At 55.0% G+C, this 13,406-nt stretch overlaps 1 protein-coding gene across 2 annotated transcripts; it reads left to right on the plus strand.

Annotated features, from left to right (window-relative positions):
* The first annotated feature begins 6,774 nt into the window (after positions 1 to 6,774).
* On the plus strand, positions 6,775 to 12,183 carry AP5B1 (adaptor related protein complex 5 subunit beta 1). 2 transcript variants are annotated; one of them, XM_072983957.2, is made up of 3 exons: positions 6,775 to 6,856; positions 8,210 to 8,370; positions 9,456 to 12,183. In XM_072983957.2, the coding sequence occupies exons 2-3, from the start codon at positions 8,218 to 8,220 to the stop codon at positions 12,051 to 12,053; spliced, it is 2,751 nt and encodes a 916-aa protein (XP_072840058.2). In that variant the 5' UTR covers positions 6,775 to 6,856; positions 8,210 to 8,217; the 3' UTR covers positions 12,054 to 12,183. The 2 variants fall into 2 exon arrangements, with proteins under 2 accessions (XP_072840058.2, XP_072840057.2); XM_072983956.2 differs by lacking the exon at positions 6,775 to 6,856 and having other exon boundaries at positions 7,753 to 8,370.
* Positions 12,184 to 13,406: the final 1,223 nt, after the last annotated feature.

Consider the following 13,406-nt stretch of genomic DNA (forward strand, 5'->3'; position numbering starts at 1 on the left):
TTTATTTATTTTTAAGTGGCATCACCCTCTCGGCTTTTTATATTGTGCATGAATGACACCGTGTTCGGCTGGCCTGGGTTTTCCACCAGTGGGGCAGGATGCTTCAGCGAGATGCTATGGGGGCCTCCCGTTTTCCCTCCATGCTACGCTCGCCTCCTGCCCCACTCCACCTTCGTGACAGCAACCCTGTGAGGTAGGCCAGGCTCAGAGAGAGTCCGAGAGAGAGAGAATATGTGTGCCAACTCGCCTAAGGTGATCCGGTGGGTTTCTGATGGCTCGTGGGAGAACCAGCAGGTGGATCGAGCCTGCAGTTGAATAACTGCTCGCCTGGCCTGGCTCACACAAGTGAGTCATTTGTAACCTAAAGGAGACAATTGGCTGGAAAAAAAATTCAGGGGAGACGAGAAAGGAGCGAAGGCAAAGCTGGGGGCGTCTTATCTTCTAAAGACAACGCCTGTAATCCCAGAGGAGGTCTTGGCGCCACCTTAGTTAGAAGGAGCGGGAAGTGGAGACGGCGCTCCAAATCTTTGCCAGCTTAAGCACGGCATCTGAGGATGCCCTTATGCAACCCAGGGGGTGGTGTTGGTGAAGAGGTGAATCTGATTCACCAAAGGCCGCTGTTAAAAGTGTTACGACACGCTTTGTTGTGTTGTGAGATCAGCGCGCGGTGTTGCGTGGCGGCCCAGCTACCTCTGACTCCGAGGTTTTCGGTTTTTTTCCAAGCCGCTTCTTCCTCTTATTCTGCAGGCGACGTTGACTCCCGGCTCAATCTCAGGAAAGTGGTGTGGTTTTTTTGGAACATCTGCCCCCACCACTAACATCCAGCATCCTGAGCTGGGGATTCTGGGAATCGATGTCCCAGAAAGTCACTTTACCAAGATCTGCATCCAACAGTGAGCAAAACATTCTCCAAAGGCCATTTGGAATGAAGGGGCATCTCTTTCGGCCCATGCCCGATAAATCCACACACCAAACAGCTGACCAACGACTCCCCAAAAGGCTGATCAAGACATTTTGTCTTTGTAAACCTCTACACGAGGGGAGGAAAGAGAGTTTCACCAATATTTCCCTAAGGTCCGACTGCCGTGTCCACCCTTCTTGGCTGGGGATGGTGGGAAGCATGGTTTGAAATGTGGCAGAGGGGCAATATGGTTTCCCTGATGCCAACTCACTTAGGGGGGCACTGGGAGAGGGAATTTACCGGTGGGGCACGGAGAATCTGTGTGGGTTCTCTGTAGATTGAGCAGGAGGTTCAACTCAATAGCCTTATAGGCGCCTTCCAACTCAAGGAGTCTATGGTTCTACGTTGGTGAGGATTTCAGAGCCTGGCATCTGCCACTGGCCATGAATTTGGGTGTCTGGAAATGACAGCTGTGTGAAAGAACAGCGTGCTTAGCCGCGTTCTGGGACTGGAGCTCCCTGGCTCGCTTTTAGAGGTGCTCAAAGACACCCTGTCCCTCCGCTCTAAGAGGACGCCTTACCCAACAGGTTTCAGCAAGGCGAGGGGCGAAATTCTGCTCATAAAACGCAAGTCAGAGGAAGCTTCACCTGTTTGGGCGTTTGGGGTGACATCCTGTGTCCTCTCTTCCCTTGGGCTATGTTGTGGAGGGGGCCGCCCCCCCACATCTGGAGGGACAAGAGCCAGAGGCAACTCCCCGGTGGGAGATGCTGGGCGCTTGGAGAGCCCGGTTGGGTGAAAGGGAGGCTTCGGGGTTAAAGACTAAAATTTGCAGGAGTAGAAAACAAAATCTCAAAGGGTTAAGGGGAAAAAATGCCCCAGAACCATAGTGGATGAGCCAATGGGAACTCTCAGCAGCTCCGATACACCAGCGATCAGAAGGCAGGGTTCTGATACATATTGAGGAGCGGGCCTTTTGTAACTCTAATGGCTCTTGATTGCTCATTTAACATCCTACCGGCTTCGCATCCTTTGTTCTCGCTTTACCGATGGCCCGTGCCCAGAGTTCCTGGGAGAAGCCTCCGTTTCCCTCCTGCAAATGTGGAACAAGCCGCGAGCGGCCGCCAACCCACCCATTAGCTAGGCAGGAGCATTTCCTTTGAACATCCTCTGAGCCCCAGTGATTGCTTCCCCATTCCTACGAATTTAATAACAGCCCGTTCTGTTTTCAGCTGGCGCTCCTGCCGTTTGTTTTTAATCCCAGTGGCCTCGCCCACTGTCACTAGTGAAACTGTCCGCCCCCTCCTTGGGGGAGAGGAGAAGTGCCAATTAGTTCTGCAGCAGGGAAACTGAGGCAAGGAGGAAAGGCCGGTTGCAATTCAGGTCAAGAGAGCTAAATCTTAGCCCTCTCCCTGCGCCGGGGCCTGGGAATCATCTGAGACTCCATCTCCCAGCAGGCCTTGCCACTATGGCCAAGGGTGGAGAATTCTGGGAACTGGAGTCCTTTCACATCTGGAAGACGCCACTCGGCCCACCCTCGTGGTAGGTCCAAATTTAAAACCTGGACAGATGTTGGACATCCTGGATGTTAGAACTTCCAGACTAACTAAAAACAGCTGTCAAGGGAACCCATTTGCCTCCCCCCATCCTTTTATTTTGCTTTGAGGGCCAGAGGTGCCCTCCAGACCAGATGGACTACAAGCCCCACGATCCACCAAATGGCTAGGAGGGCTGGGAGGAGTAGGGCAACCAGGCAGGAAGCCTAGGAAGGGACCCAGGAGAATCATCCTCACTCATATGGGTCGGCCAGCACTCGGAGAAAAATAGCCCATGATGCTGCACATCTGCTACATCTCCCACTTGTAGAGGGAGAGTTAATCCCAGTCAGACTGGATCAGGATTCGGGGATGCTCGGCCTTCCCGTGGATTTGGACTACGAACCCCACAATCCCCGACCGTCGGCTGTGATGGTAGGGTTTTGCTCTGGGACTCGTACATAGAGGCCAGAGTCAGTCCTCCCAAAGATGTCTTTCCTGGCCTCTGTTACTCGGGAGAAAAGGACCCGGTGATACCTTTTGGCTAATAGCTCTTAAGGGATGCGTCCACCGTGAACATTGTCAGCCTTTTATATTGGCCTGCTTGGGGGTTGCCCTTAGCCTGTGGAACTCCTTGCCACCAGAGAGTCGCCCTTGGGCTGGCAGGCCGAGATCAGGGCGTTCAGGCCAAGCTCTCCTGACTGAATAACGCTCTCATGAGAACATTTTGATGCTTTTAAATCCAACTTAACACAGAACCTAACAGACTCCACCTTTGTGCGGCTACAAAAGTCCCCTTTTTCCTTCCATTTCCTCCCGTAGGTGCTTTTCAAAAGTTCTCGCCCCCCCCGAGACCTGGCAAACCCGTTTCCTGATCCCCGTCGTCCACCACCCTCTGCGTTTGCCCACGAGAGAGGAATCGTGGCCCGTGCGTCTCTCTGGAACTGCCAAAGGAATTGGTGTCAAAAAAGAGAGCCTTTGATTTCGTCCCTCAAATTTTATACCCACCGGCATAGAGATCGGAGCCGTGATTTTTTTTTGTGACCATGGTCCTCTGAGCGCATGCCGAGTGGCTCCATTTCTGAAATCTCATACCTACGCTGGTGTCCTCGATGCCCCCTTCATATGGATGTTTTAGCGGCCCCAATGGCTCTGAAGGTTGCTGTTTGAAAACCATCTGATTTATTCCTCGGACAATGTCGCTTCCCACATGGGCGAAGGGGGAAAAAAAAGATCTTAGGTGATGCCCGGAGGTTAGTTTAAAACTCTGGACTTCGTGGTGTGATGGGGAGCGTGCGGCACCAGATGCCCATAGATTGGGCTTGCCTTTTGATTAAAAATGTGAGGATCCCCCCCTTTTTTTGCTGGATCTGCTTAGGGGGGCTTCTGCTGTGCCCCAAAGATCTGCCCGAAAGGGGCCAGGGTGGAGTGGGGGTCCCTGTCGGGTGAGGTCCCACTCTTGGGGATCAATCCTGTTTCTCTGCCACCACCACTACGCCATTACCCCTGCGATAAGTCCATGCCACAAACCTCTGTCAAAAGATGCCCAGTGTGTATATCTGTGTGTTTGTGTGTTCTTCTTGAAACTGTCATGTCTTGCCCTCGCCCGAGGCAGAAGCTGCCGGGAGGCAGGATGGGTGGCGACTACTTCGGGAACAGGTCTCGGAACGAGTTGTGAGGTGTGGAGCCGAGAGAGGAATGTGGAAGCCAGCTTTGGTTTGGGGAGGGGGGGGACCTGGACGACTCCAATGATCTCCAGCCCGCGGCCTCGGATGACCTCCTCTGCATTGCAACAGCCTCGGTGCAAATCGGGCCCCGATTGGGAATCCTGCCCTGCTCTGGGGAGCTGATGAGCGGAGAGGTGTCAGAAAGAGCCCTTAGATTTCATCATCCCCCCCTCCTTCAGATTTCACACCCACCCGGAGAGATCGAGCCAGCTGGCGCAATCCTCTTGAACTCATGCCAAGCGGCGCTCCGCTCCTTTTTCGTAGAGAACACGCGCAGGGCCCCCATCCGCCACTAGAAAGACGGGCAGGGCCGGATCCTGCCTTCCGCTCAGCCCAGGGACTGTCCAGCTTGGTTGGGTTGCAAGGCTGATCAAGGCTGGCCTGCCATGGGGTCAGGGCCAGAGGGGCATTTTCTGCCTGGGGAGGAAGGGGGAACCGGGGGGGGGCAAAGCACATCTCAGTGGGTTGGAAACTGAATGTGCTGGGTTGGCGCGCTGACTTTTCCCAAATGTCCAGCACTCTGCGCATGGCCAGAGGCATGCTTTCTGTAGATCTGGCTCGAAGCATTATTAATTAATTAATTGATTGATTGATTGATTGATTAATTGATTAATTAATTTATTTTATTTTATTTTATTTTATTTCATTTCATTTCATTTCATTTATACCCCGCCTATCTAGTCAATTGTGACCACTCTAGGCGGCTTACAACACACACTATAAAACAATTAAACATATAACATATCACATAACATAATTCGCATAAATAAAAATAAAATAAAATTAAAAATTTTTCCCCCAATGATGGCGAGAAAAAGGGTATATTGTAGCAGAAAAGGAAAAAAGAATAATTAGGAATTAGCTGGAAAGGGAAAAGGCCTGCCTAAACATCCATGTTTTCAGTTGTTTCTTAAAAATACAGATAACCCCCCCCCCGAGGTTTCAAAGCCACTGCTTGAAACCAGCATTGCTCCAAAATAATAAAATGGTCTGAAAAGTGTAAACCCGGGGGAATCTTTTTTTATTCCTTCCCCACCCATCTGAGGATCAGGATCAAAAACAGTTTCTCCTAAGGATCTCTCCGAGAAGTGGATCTCCGTTCGAACGGGCAACCAGGGCCGCGTCGAAGGAGGCCCCGCCGTTTCCCGGAAGGGGGGATCCTGTCCCGAAAAACGAAGCCCAGCAAACAGGCTCGGCTCCCCGATAAGATCTCCAGCGGAGCTAACGGAGGAGCCGAGCTCACAGTTACACCTGGGCTCGGGTGCGAACGGCGGCAAGCGCAGACTTGCCAGAGTTTCGTTGAGCAAGGCCTGAGTAAACCGTTCACGAAACCGCCGGCCTCGCCTCTCGCGCCCCCCCCTCCTCCCGAAGGAGAGCGAGCAGGTGCCAGCGAAAACGGTTTCTTCCTGGGCCTCTGCCAGCTTGAGGCTTTGGGGCAGGATCGGGCCCGAAACTGGGTTTTCTGCATATGCTCAGAGGCATGCTCTCTGAATTCCTTGAATTCTTTCACAGTGGCTCTTCGGGGGGAGGCAGCGGCTTCCCTCTTTCCCTGTAGCTAAGAAGCAATATTTAACCCCTCTCTCCTTGGGGGGGGAGTTCAAATCTCACCCTTTCAATTTTTTAAAAAATAAAATATATATTATTGTTGTTATTAATAGAAGTTGGTGGAGTAATGGAATATTGAGTTCTGCCTTTGAAAACATGATGGATTGTTTCCTGAGTGTGCATTCGGTGTAGAAAATCTCTGGCCACTCGGGGGGGGGGGTCTTTGGACTCCGGATCCCATCAGCCTTGCTCAGCAGGGCAAACGCTGAACTGTCCTGAGGAACGGAGGGTTAAAAGTTCTTTGCTGGGGGTGTGCACTTTTTATAGCCTTACTTTAAAAGGGAGGAGAATCTGCAGGCCATCAAACATGGCTGAGCCAGCACCCTTATTATCTTTTTTTACTCTTGCTTAAGCTGCCTGATGCGGTCCGAGGTTCGAGTCCAGCGCCATCTGGCAAGATGCCGCTTCTTCCCTAAAAAAATGCATCTTTACATGTAAAATTAAATATAAATATATAAGAATAGCCTCAGGGCATGTAGGGCTGTGATGTCTCCCGCCCACAAAGGGTAAACCCTTGGTCTAGAGATGGCTGGGATAGAAATCTAATAAATAAAATAAAATAAATAAAAGGCAACGGCTTCTAGACACCAGAGTCCATCTGACCTAAAGCTAGAGGCCTGGCTGGGACCTGTATTTATCATTTAACTTTATTTAAAATATTTTTACCCCATCTTTCTTCTTATATATATATATAAAAAAGCAAGGGGGCTGATATCGTTCAAAGGCCAGATTCAAGCCAACAGACGTGAGTGTACAAAATACTAAAAAAGGATCAAATAAATATGAGTAAGCAAAAGGAAAATGCATTTAAAGGAATAGAATAACTGAATTTAAAGCCCCACTCAGGCAGCCCGGTCCTGAAAGGGGAAAGCCTGCCGGAAGAGAAAAGCCTGGGCCTGCTTGTTAGAAGGACAGGAAAAATGGGGCTAGGCTGGCCTCCAGTGGCAGGGAGTTCCAGAGTCTCCGGGAGCGGGGCGCCGCCGAGGAGACCCACGTGAGAAGCTGCTCGGGCTCCCTCTAGCGGCGGCCGGCGGCGGCGCCCGGAAAGGAAGTCGGAAGCAGGACCGGGAACAGCTGGGCGGCGGCGGTCGGTAAGTGAGTCGGTGCGCGGCGCTCCCGGTCGCAAAGCGGGCCCCTTCGGCACCCATGCAAAGCCCAAAGGGGGGGCGGTGTGGGGGGAGAGGGACCCGATCCTGCCCCATACAAGGTTGCACTCCCCACTTACGCGCCCCCCCACCCTCCGTGCTATAGAGCTCCCCGCCTTGACCGTGGGGGCTGCTGGGCTTTGTAGTCCCAAGCACGTGCAGCAGGACCCGGTCGACCTCCCCCTTCTGCTGACCACCCCCCCGACACGCGTGTCCGCCTCTCCCGCTGTTCACACGACCCGGTTTCCTCCTCCCCCCCATTAAATAAACAAGGCAGCGAGTCTCAAACGCTCCGGAATCGGGTTTATCTGCCCCTCTGTCGAGTTTTTTTTTGGGGGGGGGTGGAGTGCGTGCCTCGGGAGTGCCCCCCCGTCCCCTTCTACAGGACTCTTGCACGTGGGAATTGCGCAGGGTTCGAGGTTAAGGCACCTGGTTGATGGGTTCCCCTTAGCACCCCTTTAAGATCCTGTTTGGAGTTGGGGTGCACAAGGGCTTCCCCCCCCAGGAATGCCTTCAGAGCCCCAGAATCGGTCTTGCTTGAATTGCAAGAACTGAGTAAACCTCACCATCTTTGGCTGGGAGGGGGGGAAAAATCTGCTTTTGGGTCACCCCAAACGCCCCCCCTTTTTTTCCTTTTGCAGTTGTGTTATTGAGGCTAGACCTCCGGCTTTAGACTACATTTACCAAAATCCCCTGGGCCTGTCTGATTCTGGGAGGTGTGTCCCCCCCAGGAAGGCACACACAAGGTGCGCGTGCACACACACACACACGCACACACACACATGGATGCAGGCAGGCAGGAAAGAAAGAAAGAAAGAAAGAAAGAAATGATGGAAGGAAGGAAGGAGGGAAGGAAGGAAGAAGAAAGAAAGAAAGAAAGAAAGAAATGATGGAAGGAAGGAGGGAAGGAAGGAAGGAAGGAGGGAAGGAAGGAAGGAAGGAAGGAAGGAAGGAAGGAAGGAAGGAAGGAAGGAAGGAAGGAAGGAAGGAAGGAAAGAAAGAAAGAAAGAAAGAAAGAAAGAAAGAAAGAAAGAAAGAAAGAAAGAAAGAAGAAATGATGGAAGGAAGGAAGAGAAAGAAAGAAAGAAAGAAAGAAAGAAAGAAATGATGGATGGATGGATGGATGGATGGATGGAAGGAAGGAAGGAAGGAAGGAAGGAAGGAAGGAAGGAAGGAAGGAAGGAAGGAAGGAAGGAAGGAAGGAAGGAAGGAAGGAAGGAAACCAACAAGAGATAGTAGAGAAAAGTCCATATCTAACATTCTCTGTCTCTCTCTCTCTCTTTCTGATGTACTTCCCAGGCTTTGCCATGGGTTCGAGGGGAGGAGAGAGCTGGCCGGACACCATCGCCGCCTTCCGGTCAGGTCCCACCGCGTTCCTCTTATCTCACGGCGCCAGTGACACCTTTGTGGCCGAACTGCTGCGGGATCTCCGGAGCGAAAGATTAACGGAGCAGCTCAAGGTAATAACGTTTGTTCCTTCGGTCCTTAGAAAAAGTGTGTTATGTGGAACCGTTAAAGGGACCCCGAAGAAGGGTCTCCGCCGATGTCTGGATGCCCAGCTGGTCCCTCATCCGCTGCGCTTTGGCGCACCATGATGGAATAGTTGTTGTGGGTTTTTTGGGTTGTTCGGCCGTGTTCTTGAGGTTTTTCTTCCTAACGTTTCGCCCGTCTCTGTGGCCCGGCCCCTTCAGAGGACAGGAATCAGGACTCCCACAGACTGCCCCAGAGCACAGACAGAGTGCTTCACGGCCGGGATCCGATGGTGGTTATGGGTTTTTTCGGGCTCTTTGGCCGTGTTGTGAACGTTGTTCTTCCTGACGTTTTGCCTGTCTCTGTGGCCGGCCTCCTCCGAGGACAGGAGTCAGAACTCTGTCTGTGTTCTGGTGTAGTGTGTGTGGATAGTTGAGTATTTGTAGCTGTGGGATCAGCTTTTGTCCTTTTCAGGAAATTGGGTGTTTCCTGTGATCAGGGTGTTATTTTTTTGTTATGGGTGTATTGTTCTGATAAGGGGGGAGAGTTACCTCCTGTTCTGTTATTCCTTCCCGTTCCATAGCTTTGAGCCTATGGAGCTTTGAACATATATATCGAAAATGGCAGGGTACCCAATGCATTGTAGTGGAGAGAGTACCAGAGTGAGATTCAAGAGGCCTGGGTTCGAATCCCCGCTCAGACATGGAAATTCACTGGCAGTCTGGGACTGGTAAAGACACTCCATTAAATACCCTTGTTACCTTGATAAACCCTATTAGGGTCGTCGTAAGTCCGTTCTGACTTGATGGCCCGTCACACACACTCCAGATTTAGAAGGGAGTAGACAGGAAGAGTTGAAACTCTGAATGGGGCCCCTGCCTGCTGTTCTTGCTGCCAATCCCAGATACGAAATCTCGACCCTTTGGGCTAAAGAGATCTCCGATCATTTGAGGGAGAAGAGAATCTTCCCGCGGAGAATGTCCCGGAAATCCGGCTTCGCCGTGGCCCGCTGTATCGTTTTTTTCCCCTTTTTCCTGGCTGGTTTCTTCCTGACGAATTTGGTCTCTCCTTGCAGGTCTCGCTGCTGATGCTCCTCTTGGATTACCCCACGCTGCTGTGCCCAGATGTGAAGGCGGGCCAAGAGGCGGCCGCCTCCCTCCTCTCCCTCTTCACCCAGCTGGGCCCCGGGTCCAAGCACGCCTCTCTGCGGCGCCACCTCCTCTTCGCCACGGGGACGGTGCTGGTGGCCACGGACGCCTTCGGGCCGGCTTGCCAGGCCTCCGGCGATTACCTGGCTCTGTTGCGCCAGCTGGCTTCGGACCTCAACGACGGGCGCGGGGGCGCCGCGGAGTGGCCCGTCCGGGCGGCCGCCTGCGAGTGCCTGCGGGAGGCGGAGAGCTGCTACCCGGGGCTGCTTTCCGGCCAGCTGGAGACCCTGCGCGCGTGGCAGCAGGAGGAGGTCTCGATGGCCCACCAGGGCTACACCGTTCTCTACAGCCTCGCCTTGCGCAACGGGGTCCGGCTGCTGGCTCAGGGCGCCCGGGAGGGGACGCTCGGGGAGCTGCTGGCTGGCCGCGGGGGGCCGGCGTGGGAGGCCACCGGTGTGCCGAGGGAACTCTCCCTGGCCACCCTCCACCGGCTGGTCCTGCTGCCCTCGCCGGGCGACCTCCGAGAGCTGAAGCTGGTGGTTTCGGCGCTGCTGGAGGGCTCCTACCTCCTCTCCCCGGCCGCCCAAAGCCACCTCCTCTGGCATCTGGCGCAAGTGGTCAGCATGGTGCGCACGCAGTCCCCCGCCATCTTCAAAGCCCAGCTGGTGCGCCTCTTCGGCACGGCCGACGCGGCCCTCCAGCACGCCCTCCTGCAGCTGAAGGCGCTCTTCACCGACAGCCTCTTCACCTCCGAGGACGAAGCCTTCCTGCTCCGCCGCCTGGTGGCCCTGGCTCAGCACCCGGCGTTGCTGACCCCGGTGACCCTCTTCCACCTGGACTGCCTCCTGCACTTCCCGGAGAACCGGCCACTGGGCTCGGGCACGGAGGAGGGGCTGCCGGTCCTCCTCACCCCGGGGGCCACGTCGGGCCTTTTCCCGGCCCTCTTCCAGGATCCGGCCACCGCCTTGGCCCGGCTCAACGTGATGTGCCTGGTGTGCGTGGAGAGCGAGGGCCCCATGGCGGAGCAGGGAGCGGGCTACCTCCTGGAGCACGTCCTGGCCCTCGGGGGGCTGGTGGCCCGGGGAGGCGGGCTGGAGGCCATCCGGCTTTTCTTCCAAGCGGCCTTCCTTTTCGCCCGCTCCTTCGGCACCCGGGAGCCCCCCATGGCCGAACTGACCCAGTGCGTGTTGGACCTCTACCGCCAGAACGGGGCCTTGGCCCCTAACGTGATCAACCTGTTGGATGAGTCCTGGGGGGCCGCCGAAGAGAGCCGCTGGTCTCGGAGCCTGGCCCGCGGCTTGCAGGCGCTCATTGTGGGCTCTCCCTTGACCCCGGGCCGTCTCGGCGGCCACCTCAAGGTCTTGGCCCGCCTGGCCAAAGAGAAAGACCTCCCCCAGGGGAAGACGATGGGCTTCCTGCAGCGGCTGGTGGCCCGGGGCCAGCTGGGCGACTGGCGCGCGGGCCAGATCCTGCTGACCGTCTGCCGCAACCTGATGCAGCTCCGTCCCCCGCCTGCCCCGGCCGTCCTGGCCGACCTCCTGCAAGCCGTGTCCTTCAGCCACGCCGATGTGGACGTCCAAGACCGGGCCCGCTTCTACTACACCTTGCTGACCGGCCTCTCCGGGGAGAAACACGGGGCCGTGTTGGCCCCGGGAGGCCCCCTCAAGGCCCGCACGCTCTCCTCCTCCTCTTCCTCCTCCTCCTCGGCCTCGCTCGTGGCCGACAGCCAGAGATTCGTGGCCTCCCTGACGGTGCACCCCACCCAGCCGGCCCCGATGAGGCTGGAGAAAGTGGGGACCAGCGGCGAGGGACCTCCGTCCCCCGATCCCGAGCAAGGCGTGGAGGACTACTGCCGGGGGCTGCTGGAAGCCGGGGGGCCCTCTCGGCTCTCTCTAACTTACCGGCTGGTCCACGCCGGGGCCCCCGCGCCCCCCTTTGACCTCCTGCTCTGTGTGGAACTCCGCTTCGGCTGCTCCGACCGGCACTACGAATCCGTGCCGGACGTGTGCGTGCCGTGCCTGGCCGCCCACCGCCCGCCCCGGACGCTGACGCTCACTCTGCAGCCCCGGTGCCCTTACCCGACGCGGCTGGAGGCCTCTGCCGTGTACGCCACGCCGGACGGCCTCACCCGCTGCAGCCGGCTGGAGCCGGTAGAAGTGACCTTCTCGGATCTGTTTATGCCCCTCCCGGTGCCCGCCTGGCCTTCGGAAAAACGCCAGGGCCTCTTCGGCGCTCTCTGGCACCGGCTGGACCCTGGCACCGGGGAAAAGTGCGCGGAGAGCCTCACCGTCCTGCCAGTGGCGCCGGAGGACCTGGGGGCTGTGATCCGAAGCCACTTTGCCAGGTACGTCGTGGCAGAGCAAGGGGGCTCCTACGAGATCGGCATGGTCCTCCCCCCGGGCTGCCACATTCTCCTCCGGGTACGGAGCGTGGACGACGTGGCCCGCGTGGGCATCCGTACGGACAACTGGAAACTCTTGCCTTCTCTAAACAACTACCTGCAGGGTCTGGCGGAGAGCCGGTGAAAGCATGGGGCGGGGGGTAGCAGGAAGGATGGGTGCCCGCTAAAGCCAACAGCATCCTCTCGGCTTCTGAGCGCCTGCCTGTGTTCTGGGTAATCTTCAAATAAAAAAAACCCTTTTTTTGTTTTGTTTATTTTTGCAACCTGGAAGTCACTGTGAAGCAAGATGGATGGAGAAAGGGCTTGAAGCGTGCGGTCCGTGCAGTATTTTGAAAGCGATCAAGGTAGCGCAGAGGGGAGACAGATCGATCGCCAAAGCCCTTGCTGTCGTAGAACCGTAAAATCAATTGAATGGGAAGGGGCTTATAAGGCCATCAAATCCAACCCCCTCCTCAGGGTGGCAACCCAAATATTTTTAAATATTTTATTTTTAAGACCAAAAATATATATATACAACAACAAAAATACAAATAGTGCATATTACAAACTAAATTCTAACATGCACCCCATACTGGCCCCCTGATCATCCTCCCGGTCGCCCTCCTCTGAACTTGTTCCAGGGTGTCATCATACTTCTTCAGGTGTCCTGTCCAGAACTGGACACAGGACTCAAGATGGGGCCAAAATAGAGGGGAACGAATACCGGATATGGAGACTGTTCTTCTGTTAATCCAGCCTAATTTGCCCTTTTTTTGCAACCCCGTTGCACTGTTGGCTCATATCCGGATTGTGATCGCACAACAATTCCATGACTGAGCCAAGAATCCCCCCCCCCAATTTTGTCACTGTGCCTTTTCTTTTTTTTAGGGCGAGGATGGTTAAGAACTTGTCTTCAGAGACAATATAAGGCTGCCTTTTACTGGGGCGGTTGTGTAAAATAAAGACTCTAGTCCTCATGGCGTCTCAACAAAACGCTGATTGAGATAGAGGCCTTGGAAGGGCCTCGGACTAAGACAGGCCATCACGCGACCAGAAGTTGAGAGTTCGAATTCCCCCCCTCCCTGGGGCTTCGGATCAGGGGTTGTTCTCGATCTATAGGGTCCCTTCCGGCTCTTAAGACGTTGAGGCAAGACGTGTCCCCCGCGAGAAGTGGAAATCTGAAAAGGAAAATGTGTGTGTAGGTATTGCCACGGGGAGTGGTGATGATGGGGGGGGGGAGAGCAAGACTCGTTGGGTCAAAGGGCGAGGATTTCGTGATCGGCAAAGGTGGGAAAGTCACCCGGCGGATCCTGACCTCCCTCTTCCCAAGGGACAACGTATTTTCCGAGCTGTTTCCACAACAGTATTGGAGGGTGTGTGTGTGTGTGTGGGGGTCTTGATTTCAAATGTGCCATTAAAACCCATTAGCTTTGCAAAAAAAAAAACGGCTGCGGGTGGAGGATGAAATCAGCCGGGACCAGTATTTAAAAACACAAAA

The sequence above is a fragment of the Pogona vitticeps genome, chromosome 15 (genome assembly GCF_051106095.1).
Source record: "Pogona vitticeps strain Pit_001003342236 chromosome 15, PviZW2.1, whole genome shotgun sequence".
In the NCBI taxonomy this organism is placed as follows: Eukaryota; Metazoa; Chordata; class Lepidosauria; order Squamata; family Agamidae; genus Pogona; species Pogona vitticeps.